This window comes from Haliaeetus albicilla, chromosome 5 (assembly GCF_947461875.1).
Source record: "Haliaeetus albicilla chromosome 5, bHalAlb1.1, whole genome shotgun sequence".
Lineage (NCBI taxonomy): Eukaryota > Metazoa > Chordata > Aves > Accipitriformes > Accipitridae > Haliaeetus > Haliaeetus albicilla.
In genome coordinates this window covers 41,022,363-41,044,826 of record NC_091487.1, presented here as the reverse complement: position 1 = coordinate 41,044,826, position 22,464 = coordinate 41,022,363, and the positions used below count along the sequence as shown (strand labels likewise).

At 35.6% G+C, this 22,464-nt stretch overlaps 1 protein-coding gene across 2 annotated transcripts in view; it reads right to left on the bottom strand.

Moving 5' to 3' along the window:
• Positions 1-22,464, bottom strand: part of UBR1 (ubiquitin protein ligase E3 component n-recognin 1) — a 74,133-nt gene that overhangs the window by 15,848 nt on the left and 35,821 nt on the right. The window contains exons 20-34 of one of the 2 annotated variants that reach the window (XM_069784340.1): positions 21,945-22,008; positions 21,397-21,521; positions 20,411-20,463; positions 19,287-19,389; positions 18,715-18,763; positions 16,005-16,159; positions 14,968-15,067; positions 13,574-13,683; positions 12,166-12,255; positions 10,323-10,510; positions 8,969-9,174; positions 4,135-4,228; positions 1,508-1,660; positions 977-1,074; positions 221-314 (exon numbers count right to left, since the gene is read on the bottom strand). In XM_069784340.1, the coding sequence (XP_069640441.1) occupies positions 221-314; positions 977-1,074; positions 1,508-1,660; positions 4,135-4,228; positions 8,969-9,174; positions 10,323-10,510; positions 12,166-12,255; positions 13,574-13,683; positions 14,968-15,067; positions 16,005-16,159; positions 18,715-18,763; positions 19,287-19,389; positions 20,411-20,463; positions 21,397-21,521; positions 21,945-22,008 (1,682 nt within the window). The remainder of the gene's footprint in view (positions 1-220; positions 315-976; positions 1,075-1,507; positions 1,661-4,134; positions 4,229-8,968; positions 9,175-10,322; positions 10,511-12,165; positions 12,256-13,573; positions 13,684-14,967; positions 15,068-16,004; positions 16,160-18,714; positions 18,764-19,286; positions 19,390-20,410; positions 20,464-21,396; positions 21,522-21,944; positions 22,009-22,464) is intronic. The other variant, XM_069784341.1, reaches the window with a different exon arrangement.

The following is a 22,464-nucleotide window of genomic DNA, read 5'->3' as shown; positions in this document are numbered from 1 at the left end:
TTACCAAGAACATAAGAATTACCAGACTGAATTTGACTAAGAGGTCCATCTAGCCCCGTATAGATCTGATATTCAGTGAATGCTTAAGGAAAAGTATAAGTAAGCCCATATTCAGACCAAACAAATAATATGCCTTTCCCTCAATACAAATCCTGAAGTATACCTAGGTTATTTTAGGGAGAATTAACATAATGCAGAGAGCACTTCCAGTAATACTTACGAGGACTGAACTCCAAAACTAAGGATGGAATGGAATTCCAAAGCAGAGTTCCCCATTCCCTTGTTGGTGAAAGCTGGAAGATTTTGTTTCTCTCCTTCCAGAAAAAAAAAAAAAAATTAGGTCCACATTAAAAAGCAAAGAAGTTGTTACAGCTTTTACAGCAATCCAACAAATGTAAGACTTCTTTTTATTTTAAACTGGTTTGAAAGTAATTGTAAACAGACCTCACCAGCCAGACTGTCTTCTAACCCTCCTCCTTAAATAACATTGTCTACTATTCCCAGAAATATGAGGATTAAAAGGAATGCTTTGCTAGTGAGGAAAAAGAACTTTCCTGCATTATAAGAGTGCAAGGAATATGTTGATTCTCTGTACCTTCTGTTTTCTAAACACTCAGACATGTTTTTATTTTGGCCCTTTTAATTTATTTTTTCTCTTTTTTATTACATCACAGTCAATGCAGAAGTTTAATTAACTCTGAGTGTTAGTTGGTGGCTATCCTCTCCAAGTGTACAAAATTTTCTTCTACAGGGAAGATGGAAGGAATTTAACAGAAACGAGAAAATTGGTGAGGGCACTGTGAAATCAAGACATCAGCTCAGAAAGGGCCGTGACTTTATTCCCAGCGTTATTAGATACTGTCTTGACTGACAGCAAAATGTATTCTTTATTTGAAGTTTTCTGTTACTATTAGTTAAAACACGTACTGGCCTATTAGATATGCCACAGAATAGCTTCAAAATTAAGGTAACAAACCTTTAGCATTTTTCACACTGTAGCCTGATATCCTGACTATGATAATCTCCAGCCACCTAGCCAGGGACAGAATTTGAGCTACTGCCTCTGCATCCTCACTGAAAACAGAAATAGAAAGCAGGTTTTACTTTAACACTCAAAGAATCACCTTATCTTTAAAAAGAGAGGACACATTGAGATCAAAACATGTTAACTCAGTATTTGCACAGCTTTGCTGGTTTTGTAAATTTTGAGCAAACAGTACAAAATAAAGTGTTAGGCTAAATACTAGATCTAGGTACTTTCTCATTTGGTATCAGCTCCTGCTAAAAACAGCCAATCCAAAAAAGCTTTTAAAAAAATAAAAATAAAAAAAACCTGACTGCCAAAAACAGTATGCTTGGCTGAATAGTCAATAAGGAGATATGCAGTCTTTCATCCAGACTTCATCCAGGTCAGCCCAAGTTTTACTTCCAAAAATTTGAAAGGCCAACCAGCCCCAAAGACATTTTAACTTCTTTTAATTAAAGTTTATGCAATTTGGTAATTCACCTGTTTATTTTTTGAGCCTGCAATGGAACAATAGGAATCACAGTATTGCACAGAGATTTGCAAAGTGGACAAAGATACTCTCCATTCTCCAAGTCAAATATCTGTTCAACATGCAGGCGCTGTCGAAAGTTCAGCTGCATGGCTTCAAAGTACCTACAATATTGAAAAGAAAATTACTAGAAAGCAGAATGGCTCAAATGTGACATGAAAACAAATGTTCAAGTAATTAAAAGTGTTATTATCTAGCAAATACCTATCCAAGCCAATAAACAAGTCTTTTCCTTTGATATGTAACTCTTTTACGGGCTTGGATGTGAAAATAAACTAAACCTTTGAGCACACAGATGAACTCATGCAAAAATGCATGGTATACCATTAATGCAGAAACGATGACAACTTCTCCTTACTTTTAAGACCCTTCTAAATTTCATTAACATTTTTACAGACAGGCAGTCCTTAAATTTTCTACTTTTCTCTCACATCATCTTCAACACAATGAAACATTGTATCTAATATCTCTCATATGCAACTTATTACAGTAAGTTTGAAACAGTGATTGTACATATTTTTGTTTAATTTTAGGAAAAACTACTGGTAACATCTCATGAAGGCATAATCAGCTATTCATGGCAATGACTGAGCCTCATGACTAGACAATGAAACTGTAGCCTTCTTTTAACAGGAAGGGAGGATAATTTATATTACAATATCCACTTTAGCTAGGAAACTAAGAAATAACCATGATCTTTTTACAGGTTTCATTATAATTTTGTCCATTCAGTGGATGCAGTAAGCTTTCAAATTTCATTAATGTCTCAGTGGTATTATTAGGAACAGAGAGATCCAACATTCAAATCTTTTTGCCTGGATAGAAGCAACTAAATTGAGTACTAGTGTTCAGACTGAGTATGTATGATCTTAAGACAGATATGAAATTATCTAACTTCCGCACTAAGGTAATAATTAGGTGGGGTTTTTTGGTTTGTTGTTTTGTTTAGGGTTTTTTGCTTTAAATCATACATTTTAAGGGGAAAAAAACCCCATTTATGCAATAAGAGAAAGTGTGCATGCAGGGGCATCTGCAGAAGTTCTAATGATTACTGAATGTTTAGGAAAGTATTCTGTTACAATCAATGAAACATACGTTTATTTTCCCACATTCAAACAACTATGTTTTTTCAAGCAACTCCTCTTCCTCATACATGGCAACTACAAAGATACTCCATTCATTTGAACTCGTACTGTTTTAGAGAGTGTTTTGCAGTATTTTTAGGCTGCACAGATACTCTAGAAAGGTGTGGCAGGCATCGTTTGGAGGAATATTAGTAAGTTAGAATGTCTGTTATGTAATAAATAAAAGACTATACTCAAACCTTCTGTGCCATCCCGTATGAGAAGAGCCTGTTGTCCATTTTAATCCCATTTACCCATACAGCAAGTCATCTTTTCTTAAAAAGAGCAAGGGAACTGAGCTCCAATGTTGCACTACTTAGATCTACGCAGATGTAGATGGATCTGCCAAGAGCAGATGTATTATACTCAGGGAACATACTTCCATATCATTTTAAGTGTGTGCACCTATTTATTCTGTACTGATGTTTTATTGTAAAAAAAAAAATAATATATATACACACACACATATAGAAAAGTAAATGATAAGCACTAGAAGTTTAGTCAGATTTTTTAAAGTAAAATGGCACAAGTACAAACAACAAATCTCAAGAGATTGTTTGTATCATACAACGATATAAAGTAGCTTCCAATTGCATGACCCAACTCTCTTTATCTGTTGATAATACTTCAGTGGGATTATGTCTATTACTATTTCACACCATTTATCTTGTTTAGACTTGCCAGACCTACGTGGAATCAAATGCAAGAGAGCACTTGCTTTGCTTTCTGTAATGCTACAAATGTAGCTGCAACCAGGGTGACTATATTCTGCAAGCTGACTTGGTCTTTTAATATTTCAGGTTGCATTCTAATCCAACACACTTGGTCTAAACTGTGGACTCCCCCAAACAATAGAAATCCAGTGAAGTATTTAACCACTGTATCAGTTCTTCCCTCTTACTTTTCATTAAGAGTTTGTTCACTGAAAGAAATATTGGTAGTTTTAACCATTCATATTCTATTCTAAACACCAGATTCTCATCTAAAGACTCACTGGAGTAAGTCAGCTTCACTCTTTAAGTACTGACCTGGTGACAGACTTTCAGAGTCAAAGTACTGTTGCTATAGAACGCTCACCTGGAAGATTCCTACTGGTTCTCATTGGACTGCTAAAAATAAACCTACCAGGTATAGTTTCTTATTCTTGAGCAATTTTACCCCACTGGTTTTATATGCATAAATTAGTAACTCCTTAGAGACTCTTCTTTGGGTCACAGAAGGCACTAATAACTTTTGATGATGATTTTCTTCACCAGGTCAAAACTTCTCTTGTGCCATATTTCATTTTTAGATGAGTACAAATAGTTTTGACTCCTTAATTAAATATCCACTTACTGTACTGTGTTTTCAGTGTGCACTTAGATGTTTTGGAAAATAGATTAATAATAAAAAAACCAAAAAAAAACCCCCCAAAACCAAAAAAACATTAAAAGGCTGCAAAGACACATGCTTACTTCTGCCAGCAGGCTGCATGCATGACATGACCACAGCTTCCTGTGTGGGTCCCACAAGGTAAGTCAGGGTGCATGAAGAGAGGGTCTAGTGTATCTAGAAAGACACAGCAGAAAGAAGTTATTGGAAGAACAATAACGTCACTTCCCATCAGTATGAACAGAGATGAACAACAGTATACACAGAACAAAAGCCTTCAGATTTTGCTTTCCCACAGTTCACACAGTCACATTAAAATCCCATCAGGCTAGCTTTTCCAGACCAATACTCCAGCAAAGTAATCACAAGACAGAGCCCACTGAAACTACTGATGGCTTTCCACTAAATATGAAGAAAAAGACAACAAAATCCAAAAGCAATAGTAAACTGGTTAAAAAAGAAAAAAAATAAAGGGTTCTTCAGTACTGGACTATCTCTGTGGTTGGATTCACTATCACTCAAGTTTTTAATGTATTCGTTATTGTATTTTTAAATGAAAAAAATGAAACTACTGAAGACAAGACAGATTAGGCATTTCTCCAACAAATCCCGTATGTTTTCAAACCACTGACATGAACAGCATTGCTGAATAACAAAGTAAAAGCTATCTTTCATAAATCTTGCATAATTCTCAACAGCAAAAGTGTTATGAGAATGTAATGGTGTCTTTGTGCTCATATGCACTCAAAGTGAGATTCCATTTTCCCCTTAAAGATATGTAAATAATACTGACTGAACAACAGCAGTCCTCCAAATCTCATGTGGTGGACTGCTTATGATTTTTGAACAGATTCACCTGAATTTGACAAAATGAAAAAGGAAAAGAGGGGGAAGGGGAAAGGAAAAGAGGGGGAAGGGGAAAGGAAAAGAGGGGGAAGGGGAAAGGAAAAGAGGGGGAAGGGGAAAGGAAAAGAGGGGGAAGGGGAAAGGAAAAGAGGGGGAAGGGGAAAGGAAAAGAGGGGGAAGGGGAAAGGAAAAGAGGGGGAAGGGGAAAGGAAAAGAGGGGGAAGGGGAAAGGAAAAGAGGGGGAAGGGGAAAGGAAAAGAGGGGGAAGGGGAAAGGAAAAGAGGGGGAAGGGGAAAGGAAAAGAGGGGGAAGGGGAAAGGAAAAGAGGGGGAAGGGGAAAGGAAAAGAGGGGGAAGGGGAAAGGAAAAGAGGGGGAAGGGGAAAGGAAAAGAGGGGGAAGGGGAAAGGAAAAGAGGGGGAAGGGGAAAGGAAAAGAGGGGGAAGGGGAAAGGAAAAGAGGGGGAAGGGGAAAGGAAAAGAGGGGGAAGGGGAAAGGAAAAGAGGGGGAAGGGGAAAGGAAAAGAGGGGGAAGGGGAAAGGAAAAGAGGGGGAAGGGGAAAGGAAAAGAGGGGGAAGGGGAAAGGAAAAGAGGGGGAAGGGGAAAGGAAAAGAGGGGGAAGGGGAAAGGAAAAGAGGGGGAAGGGGAAAGGAAAAGAGGGGGAAGGGGAAAGGAAAAGAGGGGGAAGGGGAAAGGAAAAGAGGGGGAAGGGGAAAGGAAAAGAGGGGGAAGGGGAAAGGAAAAGAGGGGGAAGGGGAAAGGAAAAGAGGGGGAAGGGGAAAGGAAAAGAGGGGGAAGGGGAAAGGAAAAGAGGGGGAAGGGGAAAGGAAAAGAGGGGGAAGGGGAAAGGAAAGACACAAAAAAACCTTAACACCCAAATTGCACTGAAAAAACAATTCTATTTGACAGAAGCTGAAGCTGCTCTAAATTAAATGGAGAATGAAATAAGAAAGGGAACCTTGGTATAACATTCATTTGCCACTATCTGCACTTCGGCTATGGGAACAAGCATTTTTCCACTTATTTAGATCTTCAAAGAAAAAAAGCTCTTGCAGGCTTACTTCTAACTGATGAGCTGCAGAGAACCATGCAGCAGAGAGTAAGTGCTATAAGTAATACCCAGAAGTGGCTTTAGGAAAAGGAACTTCATTCCCTTCTTTTTTCAATTATTTCAATAGCCCAACATATCACTGCAGAAAGCTTACAAGTGTATCTGACTACCAGAGCATAGGATTTAATTTGTACTTCAGAGTACCACAAAAGAAAGAAAGAAAAAAAAAAAACCTATGCAATTAGTACATGGCCTAGATAAAAATTCTATACAGCTGGCTCAAAATTGCCAGTATCAGTAGTTCACTGTTAAAAAGAAAAATGGATCAAACAGGATTCTGTAGGAGTCTGTCCCTAGGACTATTCAGTATTTGTTAATGACCCAGAAGAGGAAACACAAAACATCTTATTAAGTGAAACAACTTGGTAAAGGTTTGCAAGCATGATAGAGAACAGGGTAATGCACTGGAGAAAGAAGAAACAATGCTAAACTTCCCTTTGCTTTAGAATTCTATTTGATAACATTCAAGAGTGTACTTCTAAACTGAAGCAGGAATAATGAACTGCACAAACACAGAATTTAGAGCTATTTGCTAGACAGTAGTGTCATTTAAAAAATAGGACATAGGGTTCATTTTGCTTTATGAGCTGACCACAAATCAACAATACCTTGTTATAAAATAGAAAAAAACATATTTGAAAATAAGCAGGAATTTAAAATACAAGTTGTAACATCCTTGCCATGCAAAGGCAACAAACTAGAAAACATCTTGAAAGCACTTAGACCTCCAATTTTATTATCTTTCAACACTGCATCCTTATTCCTTATATATTACTTAGCTTGAATAAGCAGGATTTGAAAAATGATTGACTCAGCTTTATAGTAAGACATGGGCAGATACATAGAGAATGTATATTGATTAATAAATATTTAATAAATATCAGCTATTTAAATTTTTATTTGTGTTAAAATAAATGTAATTCAATTTACAGGGAAAAAATTATCACTTTTAACTTTGTAGTGGTTTAAGCCGAGCCAGCAACTAAGCACCACATAGCCACTCGCTCACTCCCTGCCCGCTCCCACCTCAGTGGGGTAGGGGAAAGAATCAGGGAGGGGGGAAAGTAAAACTTGTGGGTTGAGATAAAGACAGTTTAGTAGAATGGAAAAGGAAGGGAAAATACTACTACTAATAAAAAAAATACACAAAACAAGCGATGCACAATACCATTGCTCACCACCCGCTGACCGATGCCCAGCCAATCCCCAAGCCACAGTGCCCTCCCTGCCAACTCTCGCCAGTTTATATACTGGGCATGACATAATATCGTATGGAACACCCATTTGGCTCCTTTACTAGGCATGATGTCATATGGCATGGAATACCCCTTTGGCCCCTTTGGGTCAGTTGTCCCAGCTGTGTCCCTTTGCAGTGTCTTGTGCACTCCCAGCCTCTGCTGGCAGGGCAGTATGAGAAGCTGAAATGTCCTTGACTTAGTATAAACACTGCTTAGCAACAACTAAAACATCCGTGTGTTACCAACATTATTCTCATCCTAAATCCAAAACACAGCGCTATACCAGCTACTAAGAAGAAAATTAACTTTATTCCAGCTGAAACCAGGACAAACTTTTAATTATGATTTAATATTATAGTGTGCTTGAATCAAACTAGTAGTTTTATGATGAGATGTATATCCACCTTGGGGTGATTTCACCTAAACAACATTTGCTTAGGTTGGTATGAAAAGCAGGACAGAGCCAAAACTCCTAATACACATAAGAATAAATTAGCTTACTTTCTCCTTACCCATAAAACCAGTTATCCTGGTCAAAGAATTAAGGTGGCTTACCAAGTTCCTTTCCTGACAAATCCATTTTTGACATTTCTTACTGCTTTATTGTCCATCCTTATTTTTTATATCATCTTATTAATTAACAATAATTACTATCATCCAACATGTTTCTCGGCATCCAGGCTGGACAGAATTTTTAGTACTTTCTCATTTCACTTCTAGTTTTTTGGTGTTTTTAGACAAATACTTGTTTGCCCTTATTAGCCTTCTGAGATCTCAACTATCTTCTATGCATTTCAAAAAATAATTAAAGATTATACTGAAGACAATGGTTCTGATAGTACCTTCAATATTACTTTAATAATTGCCAAGGTGAATACACTGAAGTTATCCAGATATTGTTTCAACTTTTCTTACCCTATTCTGGACTGTATGTCTCTTGTTAAAATTAACAGCCATCAAGCATCTGATCTTGAATTGTTATTAATCTTCTTTTTCAAAGAGAGCAAAAAAGTCAGTGAGTACTGAAGCTTTCCCTTTTCCTTCTACTTATTTTCTTTCTTTCCCTTAAGTAACTGGCAAGAATCTCTCTCATGTTTAATCAACACTTACTTACAAAAAAATTCTGGTTGGTGTTTGTGTTTCCTGCTACCAATATGCTATCACGCAACTCTAACTCTTGTGTTTGTATTATGCTCTTGTATTCTTTTGTTTGTTTGTTTTCATTCATCAGATGATATCATATGATCCTTGCTTACACTTTTCAATTTTTTTATGTTGCTGGTTCTATTACTTCTTGGACATGGCAAAAAAAACTCCACCACCAAACCCTTCTGAGGCTGCTGTATTGGCCTCTGATAACGTTAATGTATTTCCTCCATACTGGGAAAGTTTGCTGCTGTACTTGAATGAACAGGAACTCTTAACATTCTTGGATTTTTTTTTCCAGAGTGACCACTCCTACCAAATCTCTAACTTTTATAAAATCTTCTTGTGAGATTAAAGCATTTTCTGATTTCCCAGGCACAAATCACAATCTTCACACACTTCTCATTTTTAAGTTTTAAAGCATGGATTTTAGAACAATTTAAAAATTGTCACTTTCTTTTTATTAAGTAGGGTAAGCCATTTAGCAATCCAACTGAATACATGGTTTAATTAGGTTCAAATGGTTTAAGCTTTAGGTACAGAACTGCTTGTAGTCTAAAAGAAGAAAAATTGCATACCCCCTGAGAGTTCAAGAATTCTGCTCCTATTCTGAGTTAAGGCAGTTGACTTCTGGACACAGGCAGATAACACCATGGCAGCACTTTCCAACTTTACTTCCTGCTCCTCCTGACAAAGAATACAGGTCAGAACTTCTTTCTCAGCAACAGATGGACCTCGTTTGGGACCCAAAGCAATTCTGGAGTAATCAATTGCTGAAGACATGCTGTAAGACCATAAGTGACACAGATATAAGATAATCAGAAGGCTTTTTCTAAACAAAGCTATTCTTCCAGGCATCTAAAAATGTCATACACTACTAACATTTCTGGTTTTATACCAAAGTGCTTTACAAAACCAAATGACAACCAAACAATAAAGAAACACCTCAATCCTCACTAAAATGCAGTATTCTTTAAAAATAAAAAGTGGAAGCCAGCGAAGACAGAATAACACAATGAAATTGATTGACAGCAGGAAATTCAAGAAGCTGTATTCAATGTAGATTAGATTAAATATATTTTAATCTTACAGACACACTAAAACTGTTTACCATTCTTGAAGAAAACATACTGAAAATGAATGCCACTACCTTAATTCAGTGCTTTGTGACACAGTAAGTTTCCATATTTTTTTAAATATTTGATATTCCAGAGTCCAACAATAATTTATAGAACAAGATTTATCAAAGATCAAAGCACACAGAAGTGATCTGTACTTTTCCAGCAGATATCTCTATTTTCCTGATTAGTTTTGTGCAACCCCAATTAGACCAAAATTGTGAGCTGTATTAGGCATACTATATTGTTGAAGCATCTCTAGAACAGGAGCAATCCATACCAACAAAATTATAACCAATACAAACCAAACATCTTCAGTATGAAATTAGATTTTAAAAACTAATGAACAAAAATATCAGCAACTTGAGCTACATGAAGCATATTTTCTTCACTGCAACTTAACCTTAAGGCATATTGGCTTTCAGATTCTTTCCAAATTAAATACTGAAATTTTCATATAAGGTAGACAGTCACCTCCAAAATCACAGTGTTGTCATCTCAGTAGCTTTTTCATGACATTTTTTCAAATGTTAAGCAATATAAGTATCCACCATTTGAAGAAATAATTAATTTTCTTATCATTTATCTCATGCTGCTCTACAAAGTGAGTCCTTACATTAGCATACACATGCTAGTTTACATATAATTCTGTAAAAGAAGATGACTTAAAAGTAAATAAAGACACAAATTTACTGACTGGGATGACATAATCTGTCCCTTCAACGTACTTTCAAAATTTTTATGTAGCATAATGAATTTATGTAGCAGGCAATAACTCTTCCCACCAGGAGTCTGGATGTCTGGTTTTTCTTACCTTTCTTCCTCCATAATAGCATCTTCTTTCCCCTGTGCCTCCAGTGTGTTTTCGTACAGGAGCTTATGGGTTTCAATGAAATTCCTCTGCAGTGCAGACATCTGGGCCATTATCTTCTGACGATGCAACCTAGCTGCTTCTGCCTTTCTCTTCCGCTCAGCTTTCTCTTTATCCTGAGTGCTCTGTGTCTTACGATAAAAGAGAATAAAGAAATCACAGGCAATAGAGAACATTAAAAAAAATGAGAAGAATCTTTCCCCAACTATATGCATTCTAACCACTGACATTAAATTCCCTAACTGACAACACTTTAAAAAAAAAAAAAAAAAAAAAGGTTAACTGCTGTCTGAAAAATGTCAAACTAAAATCTTAAATGTTGACTAGGTTCACTAACCTAGTCAGTAGAAAGAGATTTTGAGGGATCCACAAAAGGTCACTAGTACAATCCCTTGCCCAAAGACAGGATCAATAATATCTGATCCATTTTAATTAGGTGCTTGTCTGTTCTTAGGAAACTTTAGTGAGCTGAACATAACAAGCCTCCTCCAGTGTTTTGTTATTCTCCCCATATTCCCCCTACTAACTATTCAGTATCTCCCTCACAGGAATTTAAGAAAATTTTATCTTGAACTATCTATGGACGACACAGCAAACAGATTGTTCCTACATTTTTGCGGCAGCATTTTATGCATCTGAGGTTGTATTTTCCCCTATTCTTCTTTATTGTAGACTGGAAAACTACTCTTCTTCCAGTATTTCCTTATCTATCATGTTTTCAAAAACTATAAACTAAGTATTTATATGCTTTGGAAATGTAGAATTCAAAAAACACAGGTAGATTTAATTAAAACGTATAAAATCTAATTCCTCTTAGTCAATTACTTAAGGCACAAATTCAACATTATACACATTACTTCCATTCACAATACCATTATTTTTTGAGGAAATGAAACAAGAACAAATTGCTCCACAAGTAGTGGCAACTGCAAGAGTCTCATTTCTTGCTGACTTTTGTATTTTGTTCCCTTACCTTACCAGATATCATATGACACCTTTCTCAAAAGAGAAAAACAGCATATGCTGTGGTAAGTTGAGCTATGCATGCAATGACTAGCCAAGAGACTGTCTGGCAACAAGCTGTTGCCAAAAAGAATGCATAAGAACAAACTGGCCTGTCTTTGCACATTGTCTAAGGGTAATCAGATTCTTCTTTTCTATTCAACTGCCAATTAAAAAAAAAAAAAACACAAAAAAACCAACCCCCCCCCCAAAAAAACCCATACTCATAGGACTGCAGTAATCTTTGAAATCTCCATTTCACTGTGTCATTTGACCACTGGATTCAAAAGTTATTTTGAGGGAAGAGGGTAGAGACTGATATACAGACAGAATAATCACTTAAGCCTGATGTCTTTATACAATCAAGGCAAAGCAGATTAACCTGTTGGTAGGTCACGTAAATTACAAGACATAATTTTAAGTGGATTTGTATTCCTAAATATTGCACAATGACAACATAATAGAAAAGATGGTCATATCATAACAATAAGAACTGGAGAAATAAACACAAATATTTCTTCACCCCCCTCAGTTGTTTCACTTAACTTGGAAGTGCAACAAAAACCACATTAGCCACTGGTAATTGCTTGAAACATGCTTAGCATAAATTTCATTTATTAAAAATATTAATCTTGGAAACTGAATCCTATTTGTAGGCAATATATCAGAAATTAATATTTTCAAAAATATCAATTTAGGTAACGATAAATTTAGGCACCTTTTTGAAAACAGCCATTCAAAACATTAAATACAAGGCTTCCGTTTAACTTTTTTTTATTATTACCTCATCACCTTTTGTAGCTTCTGAGCCTGATGTAGCTGTTACTGTTGTCAAACTAGATTTTTCTCTCAATCTTTTCACTGTGTCAAACATCTAGGAATAGAGACTTAGATGTTAAAAATAAAATGCAATTTGGCTCTTATTACAATACAGACAGGATTAAAGCTCTTGATATTTAGTTTCATGTTATTCTGAGATTTTCAAATGGATGAAACCAACTGCCATACTCCTAAAATAACAAACACATCTAACTGTGACCGTATGTGCACTCCTGTAACACTGCTGTGTCTGTATCCTAAACCTGACGAGCACTGCTCAGTATGAAGGAAAGTAAAATCCTTCCAAATTTTCCCGTCTTCTAGCACTAATACTGCTAAGCAGCTAAAGCATCTGTACATCAGAAGAGTGGACAGAAACCGCTAGCTTATGTCAAGTAGGTGAGATGTGGATCATCCCATGGAAATAGTCACTAAAATAATGCCAAAACCTATACATCTGCAACAGAAAGCTTTCCAGCACATGCCAATTTAGTTAAAACTGAGCCTTCCATTTTCATTTACTACTTTCTCCAGCTATCTCTACTTTAATAAGTATCCTGAAGTTTTAATAATATTAGATATTCTACATTTACTATACATATCATTATGAAGTTAAATATACTTTTTAAAGTACATTTTTACTTTTGCCCTTAGAATTTTAGAAGAATAACTTATCAAAAAATCTTTCAAACCTGTCTCCCTAATGTACCAGGATAGTTCAATTTTAATAGTTGAGGATAGTATTGGAACCCTACTATGGATTCTTACCCTCTTTTCCAAGAGCACTGTCTTCTATGTTTGCCACCTAAAACACGAAGCCCAAATGGAACAGGACAGTAGTATTCCTGCTAAGCAGGAGCCACAGCCTCCTATGTTAGAGAAAGCATCACAGCTCTAGAAGTTTTTCCCATCTCTTACTGGGTAATGGCAGTGAGTTGGATGGAAAAATTCCACAGGTCAAATGTACAATGTGGCCATTAGTCAGATCCATATGACTCAAGTCTTAATACAAGCAGCCTCTAAAATGCTTTCCCAATAATAAACTTTTGCTTATCGCTTGCTGTTATTTTGCAACAGAAATGTGAGGAATAAAGTTTATGTATAAAAGATGTCATTACTGGAAAGAGTTATCAAAACAAAAATTGACCGAATACATGAAAGCAGCAATAGCAAGTACAATGACTTGTAAGTGTTAACGCAGTATTCAAGGAACAATCTTGCCGGGGCGGGGGGATGGAATGTTCCAACAGGTTAAGCTTCTCAAGAAATCCTTGCAGCTGTAAACACTGGGTTATACAAAGGAACCAAAACATCCTTCAGAAAAGCTTTCTAAATTACTAAAATCAGATCATACTTGTCTCCCCCTTGTATACCTGCAGTATCCAATTGATTGTGTCCTTCTGTGCCTCTAACTGAGGAACTCTCCTTATTTTTTCCAAAAGCATTAACACATTCACAGCATTCAAGGCTGAGCTTCCCATTCCTTTACAAAGAAAAGAAAAATAGAAAAGCATGGGTCTTCAGGGGAAAAAAACCTCAATATTTTAATGCACATTTTTAGAATTGAGACAAATATATTACAAAACTTTTATTTTTTTTAATTGAGAAGTGATTTTAAAAGAGTTTGCTTACAAAAATACTGATTATTTTTGCATCCTTTATGTATAAATGGGGCTTTGTTTTTTCTGGTTATGCAAAACTAAAGCTGGTAAATAATTCTCTAACATCTCAATTGTAATTACTTTTAGTGTATTCCTATAGTTGACATGAAGCTTCTTAAACAGAAATACGTTCAGTGTGATAATACTTCTCCTTGCTCAAAAATAAGAAAAAAGTAAAAATAAAAAAAAAAAAACGAGAACTGGGAGTGTTTTTCAAACTCAGTGATGCCTCTTTACACAACACTTGAAAAACTAAATAAACACAGTTCAGCAGCTTTATGTATTTATTTATTACTGTAGGAGGTATTTAAAAGATATGTAGATGTGGTGCTCTAGGGACATGGTTTAGTGGTGGACTTCAACTAGATCTTAAATGTCTTTTTCAACCTAAACAATTCTATGATTTTACTTCACAATTCTTATCTCTGTTTCATCTCTTGAGTGACAATTATGTTTAGCTTGATAATGGATTTTTTTTTTTCATTTGTTCTTACACAGTGAAGCAGAAACTCTAGATAAGATGGAAGATTATTTAGAAAATGTAGATCCCAACTCCCACTCACTAGTCTTGAATGTAAGATTAGGAAGTGCTCTGTAGAAATTTGGAAAAGTAAAGAAAAAGAAAAAAAGCACATTTCATAACCACTAAGTTTTGCTTCTATTATCACTACCATAGTACAAGACTTTTGCAGGTAAATCAGTAATTGTACCGCTCAGGAGTACAACAGATGGAGACAGTTTACTTAAATCCACTGTCATTTTTCAAGGAGTTCTTAGTTTCAACTTCAGTAATATTCTTGCAAAGGAAGAACCATTTTCAGTTATTTAACAGTAGTATTACTTTTCTATTTCTTTCTCAGGAAGAGAAGCACATCTCCTCTTCAACATACCTGGCAATTAGCAACAAAGGAAGCTAGTCCAAACCCGATTTCTTGATTATTTAAATTAAAAAAACAACAAAAAAAATTTAGCAGATTTTAATTCTATAGCAAAAAGTAAACCCTTTCTAACTAAAATCACTGAATGCTTTCCTGTAGTTTATTTTTGTCCTTATAAAATCAAGTTAGTCTAATTTACTCTGCCCTTTTAAAGAAAATTAAACATACGTGTTGCTTTATGATAAAAATCAAAGGTTACTTCTTCTTCTGGAGACCTCTGTAACTGCTGCTTCTCTTCTAGTAACCCTAAAGAAAGGAGATGAAGCACCTAAAAAAAGAGAAAAATAGTAAGTCTCATTCACTGTTGGAGGTCTGGGAAACTGACATATAAAGTAAGGATGTTTAATATAGTTCTGTACTATATGCTGATTATATCCATGATAAAACACAGAAATGAGAAAAAGTGCAGAGATCATACATGGAAAGTGAAATAACAATGCACAATATAACTTCCCTGCATATTACTTGCACTAAAATTAATAAACTTTCACACACTTTACATTGGTAACATGAATCTTGTCATTTTGCTGATACAAATCTATGAATGTTTGATTAATTCCATAATCCAAAGATTACCAGGTAAGGCAAGGCAATTAAATAATCTATGCACTCTAATTAACAAAACTGATTAATTCAACCAGTAAATTCAGGTCCTAAACCTATAAATATTAAAACAAACGAAATAAAAACCACCAAACTTCAACAATGTCAGTAATTCCTTTTTTATAAAGCAAAAAGTCACTGTGGTAAAATGAAATGTTTAATAAATACAAAGTTATACTACTTCATGACTGAGGTACCAAAGACATTTACTTGTTTGGAGACTTTGCAGCTTACAAGATAAAGCAACTCCAATTTCTTTAAGATGATCAAAGAGTTACTTATTTGCACATGAAGTTTCAAGAAAAAGATGAGGCAAGGAGAATTACGTCTTGAAACAGCTTCAGGGATGAGGCAACACAGGGGCCAAAGCAAAATAAAAAACTGAAGAATATTCCCAATATAATACTATTGTTTCACATTTCCATTTTACAGTGGAGATAAATAATTAGAACTATTTTGTTGATAAGATTTATAACTACATGTTTGGAGAAAAAAGTAAATTCTTATCATTCAGAGTTAATCTTTACATATTTTGATCTTATCATAAGCAGTTAACATGGTCAACACAGGAATGACCATAGGAAGACCAAAGCTAACCATACCATTTGGATCATAGCTTCAGTCCACAAGTGGGTTTCCAGTTCTACTGCTCTCTGAAGAATGGTCCGTAGTATGTGCATCATAACATCACAGTTCAGAATCCTCACCACATTGCTGAATGCAGGACTGAAGTCTGGAGGAGGTGGTGGTGGCAACGCTAGAAAATGGAGATGTGCAAATATGTTAATGACCCGGCATCTCATCAAAGATTGCAGGCAAGAAGTAGAGAGCACAAACATACTCATTCCAGTGAAAGGACAACTGGACCTTTAAATTAATAAAACCATGCTCAAACGCAATTGTTCACCTAAGTTATCTTTAGCAAAACTAAGTATTTGTACTGCATTCTTATATAAAACACATGCAAACTAAGGTAAACAATCAATCTGTCCTGGTTTCAGCTGGGATAGAGTTGATTGTATTTCTAGCAGCTGGTACAGTGCTATGTTTTGAGTTCAGTACGATAAGAATGTTGATAACACACTGACGTTTTCAGTTGTTGCTAAATAGTGTTTAGACCAAGTCAAGGATTTTTCAGCTTCTCATGCCCAGCCAGCAAGAAGGCTGGAGGGGCACAAGAAGCTGGCACAGGACACAGCCAGGACAGCTGACCCAAACTGGCCAAAGGGGTATTCCAGACCATGTGACGTCACATCTAGTATAGAAACTGGGGGGAGTGGGGGCTGGGGAATTGCCACTCGGGGATTACCTGGGTGTCGATCAGCAGGTGGTGAGCAATTGCACTGTGCATCATTTGTATATTCCAATCCTTTTATTATTACTGCTGTTATTTTATTAGTGTTATCATTATTAGTTTCTTCTTTTCTGTTCTATTAAACCGTTCTTATCTCAACCCACGAGTTTTATTTCTTTTCCCAATTTTCTCCCCCATCCCACTGGGCGGGGGGAAGTGAGTGAGCGGCTGCGTGGTGCTTAGCTGCTGGCTGGGGTTAAACCACAACACAATCACAAGTACTTAGTTGTATCTGTAAATGCAAATCTTTAATACTTTGCACTGCCTTATCATTTATGTATCACTAATAAACAGTGTTTGAATTTTGCATCAGATATAAAGTTTTCAAGCAGTTAAACGAGAGTGAGCAGTGGATCTTCCAGAGTGTGGTGTCTCACATTACAGTGTCCCATGCCTAATATGGCCAGAGCTCTAAATTCTTCCTGCTACTGGGGCATTCTGATCATTTCTAGCTATGTACGTTTTCTGAGCTAATGTTGAAACTGGGTGATGTGGTGTCTCACCCAGAAGCCACCTGGAATCTTGGCATCTACTAACAGCAGCTCAACTAACGAACACCACAGCCTTTCCCTACCTGGGAGCATTGACTTAAGTCGTCTTTTCGTACATGGACGCCTATTTTGAAAAAACTTCTATGAATGCAGTGTCTCTGAAACCATCAATCTTTTGACAATTTAAACTGAATGAACTATAAAAAGTTACTGACAAAGGCAACACAGCCACCTAAAGACATATGCACAAAATATTTGCAACAAACTGGGTAGCCACATAAACACTTATCTTTGTGTTCTGGAAATGTATTGTCTGACAACTACATCTAAATATCTGCATTTTTTAAAAGTTCTACAAAATAAATGTCCCTGCTAAAGTTGCTAAAGTGCGGGGGTGGGGGGGCGCGGGGGGGTAAAAATTAAGAAGGAAAATCTGTCAACTGTAAACAGTGGAAGAAGAAACCAAAATTAATCCAAAGATATTTTTTCCTCATTATTTTCCAGCTGTCAATCTTCTGACTTACTTAGAACTGAAGGAAATTAAGTTTTTTCAAAGAGAATGTGATTTCCAATTTAACTGTGTCCCTCCCAAATAACAATGCCAGTTTATTCTTTTTCACTTCCACAGTTTTTCAACTGAAAGGAACCCAAAGCAAATAAAATTTACTCAGAATTAATTTTAACCATCTTGGGTATTAAATGCTATATGCCCCTGATTGCGCACAAAAATCAAAATACACTTTAGAGTAGGAAGTAAAGATTAAGGTATTGAACTGGAAGGGCATTCTGGGAAGAGAAAAATAACCATATCTGTTGCAACTCACAAAAGCAGGTGATAGTTTATTTTATTAAATTGTTCATTGTACTTATTTGTTCAGCTTACAAAGGCTTCCTCAAATCAACTCAATTAATGCTCGTGACTTGAATGGGTAAAAGTAAACTCAAAAGGGAAATAACATTTCTGTTACAATAGAAACATGGAGGATTATTGTTATATGCATTTGCAGCTTCTAAAAAAGAAAATTTTGATTTATAAAACTTAAAGTCTCAAGCAACTTACAGAATGGATATGAGCGCTAGTTCCTACAGCAACCTTCTCTACATGGCATTATATCATCTCAACATTGTGCTAGAGAAACTACTCACAAAAAAATAAACTTCTGTCTCCTAGTTACTCCACCATAAAAAGTCTACATTGTTCATTTTGTCAATGGGTACTATGCCATGTTTATTTGTCTACATGGAAATTAAACTAAACATTCCCAAACTCCTATCTTTGTGTTTAAAAAAGGGGGAAAAAAGAGAAATTTCCGGTGCTAATTAATAACAATTACTACAAATCACAAAAAATTTAATATGAACTCAACTATCCACAATTAAGTCACAAGACATCTCCCAAAGGTCATTTTATATGTACAACTACATACGCTACTGAATTATCACAAGTCATCCGTTTCAAATTTTTACCTTCATCTCTGTTTTCTTGTTTTCTTCTTTTCTTTTGTGTGTGTTCAGCCTATGGAAAAAGTAGTGTTGTTCTATCAGCATTTCTACAGAAGTACGCAATGAAACAATGAGAAAGCCTAAGCTAGAAATGTGGCACGATACATAGTCAATACTTGGTCGTGTAACTAGAATCTTGTCTGAAATCTGTTTAACAATATTGCATTTTGCATTTCAATTTGTAGTAGAGATGAATAATTGGACATACTTGCTTCCTCAATAAGAGTTATAAAAGCAAATTTTGGGGTTTTCCAATTCAACCATAATTCTTATCATATTTTGTTCTTAGCATGAACAGTTAACAGAGATAATACAGAAGTCACAATAGGAAAAATACTAATGCAAACCATACTACGTCAATTTGTATTAGCAATCTTAACTTCATTAGAAGTTTAGTTTTGAAGTTAGCTGCATATATTCTTTACTAAACCAGTTTCTTTAGGTTCCATTAATTCCTTTGATTCCGTAAAATTCTTTCAACATTGGTAAGTATGTACTATTTTTTAACCTTTGAGAGTGAACCTTACACTGCTTACCTTGCTGTGCTGGGTCTTAGTATAGTGATAAAAGAACATATTGAACTCCTTCAAGCATTCATCTTTCAGTTCATAAACTCCATGGCCAGACACACCCGGTTTCCTTACAGAGAAATATTTCATGAAATACAGATTAATAATGTATGTTCAGCACATCTTTGAATGTAAACAGTCCAGTAACACAATTCATTTTCTAAGGAAAAGCTAATAACAAGTGGAACAGTGATAGTTGCTTCCTTAACTTGAGGGGCATAGAGTGAGTACAGTTACCAGTCTTTAATTTTCAAGACTGTTTACTACTGTAAATCCTACCCAGCAGCAAAATATTTCTAGTCTATACCATCTACACCATACCATGTAGTCTCTGACAGGTATTTTTAACTTTATGGCTTAGAATTTCAGACACTGGATGTTACTGTATAAAATTCATTACTTTCTTTAACCAAGGTACAAAACAAGTAATAGAAACAGCTACTTTCCAGCCAGTGAGATTTTTTTAACCTCCCATATAATTCCCAAAGTAAAATTCCTAGGTACACCTATAGCTGCCCTTGATTAAACATAAACAAGCGAGCCACATAAAATTTAAAATAAGGCATACTGAAAGAATTAAAATTACAAGACATTTTTGTGACGAAAATAGCAGACATTTGAACTGTTTTTTCTCAACTGCTACAATTGATTGTTCTATATTTGCATATATGTGTGTGTGTGAGTTACAAAAAATTAACTCCCATCAGAAAGTTACAGCAAATTAGCAACTAAATAACATCTAAACCAGTGATTAGGTGGTGATTGTCAAAGGTACAATGAGTTGTGAAAGTTCCCAACCATCTCTGAAATAAAATCAATTTTTGAGGATTTTCCCACTGGGACTTGAGATTACTAAACTCCTGAGACTCCTCAAACTGAATTTGAAGAAAGAATGGGACAAAAGGAGGGAAGCAGCACCTTCAGATATTCCACACACTTTTCTTTCCTATGCATATTTGAAAGCATATATATTTCAAGACAGCAAAATATTAGCTGAACAGAGACTGTGCAGTGCAGCTTGTTTACCCCATATAATCAAAGACATCTTATTTCACATTCAAGCTACTTACAAAACAATATTAAGAACTTACTTAAATGTAGCCACTTTATCAATTACGTTCTCCAAGCCAGTTTCATTGTTCTCCTGGTAAAAAATTTAGTTTGGGATAAATACAATGATTCAAATATCTTCAGTACTATGCTAGGTGTAACAAAAATAGACATACAGACTTAGATCAGTTCCCCAATTTGTGAATTAATAAATTTTGCTCACTGTTATTCAGAAAGCAGATATTCATAGTTGACAAGTTACAAGGAAGTACCAAAGGCAAATAATACTTCCATTTAATCATGTAAAATTTTGTTTATAATAGAGCCAATCTCCAGAAACAGAGCAGTGCCTTACCCAACCTCAATGGAGGGAAAAACAGAGTTTTAGTCTCTCAAAACAGTGAATGTGAGTCACCCATAACTGGTTTCTGATAACATTCTAGGCTATTTAATTTACAATAAAACTGAAGGAGCCCTGAAAACTTGCACAGGCTATAAATTCTAATCCACATGCCTCCCTTTGCTTGAATTTTCAACAGTTGGAATAGAATGGCAGCGAAATCTGTGCTTTCAAACAGACCTGTACAATACTTGACTTCCAATGGATCTGCACAGGTTTAAGTGATCAAAATTACACAATTAAATTTATTGATGGTACACAGGGCAGAATGGAATCCAGCTGCATGGTCCTACAGGACCAAAAGAGAAAATAAATTTTAAAACTTTACTTTTTGAACCTAGGAGAACTACAGCTGAATATTCTAAAAAATTCCAGCTCTTCTTCAAAAAGCACAATCCCCATACAAGCCTTTCTAGATTAGACCATACTTGAATCCATGACATTTACCTTTACATCAGTAAGGTGTGTAAGCCCCTTTGTCATGCCATTTTGTAATTCTGAAACCAACATTTGAGCTTTATATCAGAAATAAAATGCTTCCACATAAAGATATGGAAGCTAAAGAAGAAAAAGACATAAAACGAGAAAAAGTAAACTAAGGAAAAAAGTAAATAAATCAGGACTCACATTTTCAGGCAAGGACTTGGTAATTGCACTATGAGCCATTGGTTCAATACATAACAGGTGGATGATTTCTCTCATGATAACATCTTCTTTTGTCACATTACTCACTCCAGGCACGTATCTTTCCCCTACCAGAGTAAATCAAAAGGAGAAGAATGGCAAATACAATAGTTATAAAACAATTCTGAATTTTGCACAGAGGTAATGCTATTGCTGGGGTATTTCACAGTGTAAGTTTGCATTCGCCAGAAACCTATAGCAAGTGTCTAAGAGGAAAAGTGTTTTTTAGCCTAGCTTCCTAACAAAATGGGCCAAGATGCAATTTCTCTTCATATTCTACTTTAATGTCAATTATGAAGTTAACTAACAGCTTTTTTTACTATGCAACCCCTATTGCTTCCAGTTGACAAATACTTGTGTTACTGAACCATCTATTTAAAATAGGCATTCTCCAGTATCCTCTCCATACCATCTATGTTAAATAAAGTCATCAACCCTGCTTTGTCAAGCTGCAATAATCCATTACTACAACAGAGAGAAATGAAACTTACCCACAACATAGATGAGAATCTGTAGCATCTCTTCGATTAACACATTACATTGTTTGATCAAATCCTACAAGAATTAGTGAAACCAGTTTTGAAAACAAAACAAAAAAAACCCAAAACCAAGCAGGAAAATCTGTCAAATGACACTGAGCTCAGCCTTCAGGTGCACTACTTCACTGAAATACTGTACCATAAGAAGAAACCTCCATTCTAACAAGCTGGAAAAAATGCCTGCGCTTGTAAAGGAGATATTATTCTGCAATTGAAGTGCATGGTTCACATGCAGAAAAAGAAACAACAGCTAAAAATGTATCCCAGATGAAAGGTTATATGCAAGTTCAAGCCTCAAGAAGTAGCAGAACAATCCAAGAAACTTCTGGCCAAAATAAGAACACATAACATGACTTAAGAGACACAAAAATTTTATACAGAAGTCATTTATATGGATTTTGGTAGATGCCCTATGAAATAAAGGTCAAAGAGGGAAAAACCTGTTTGCTAATTTTGAGTAAGCCTCTACAAA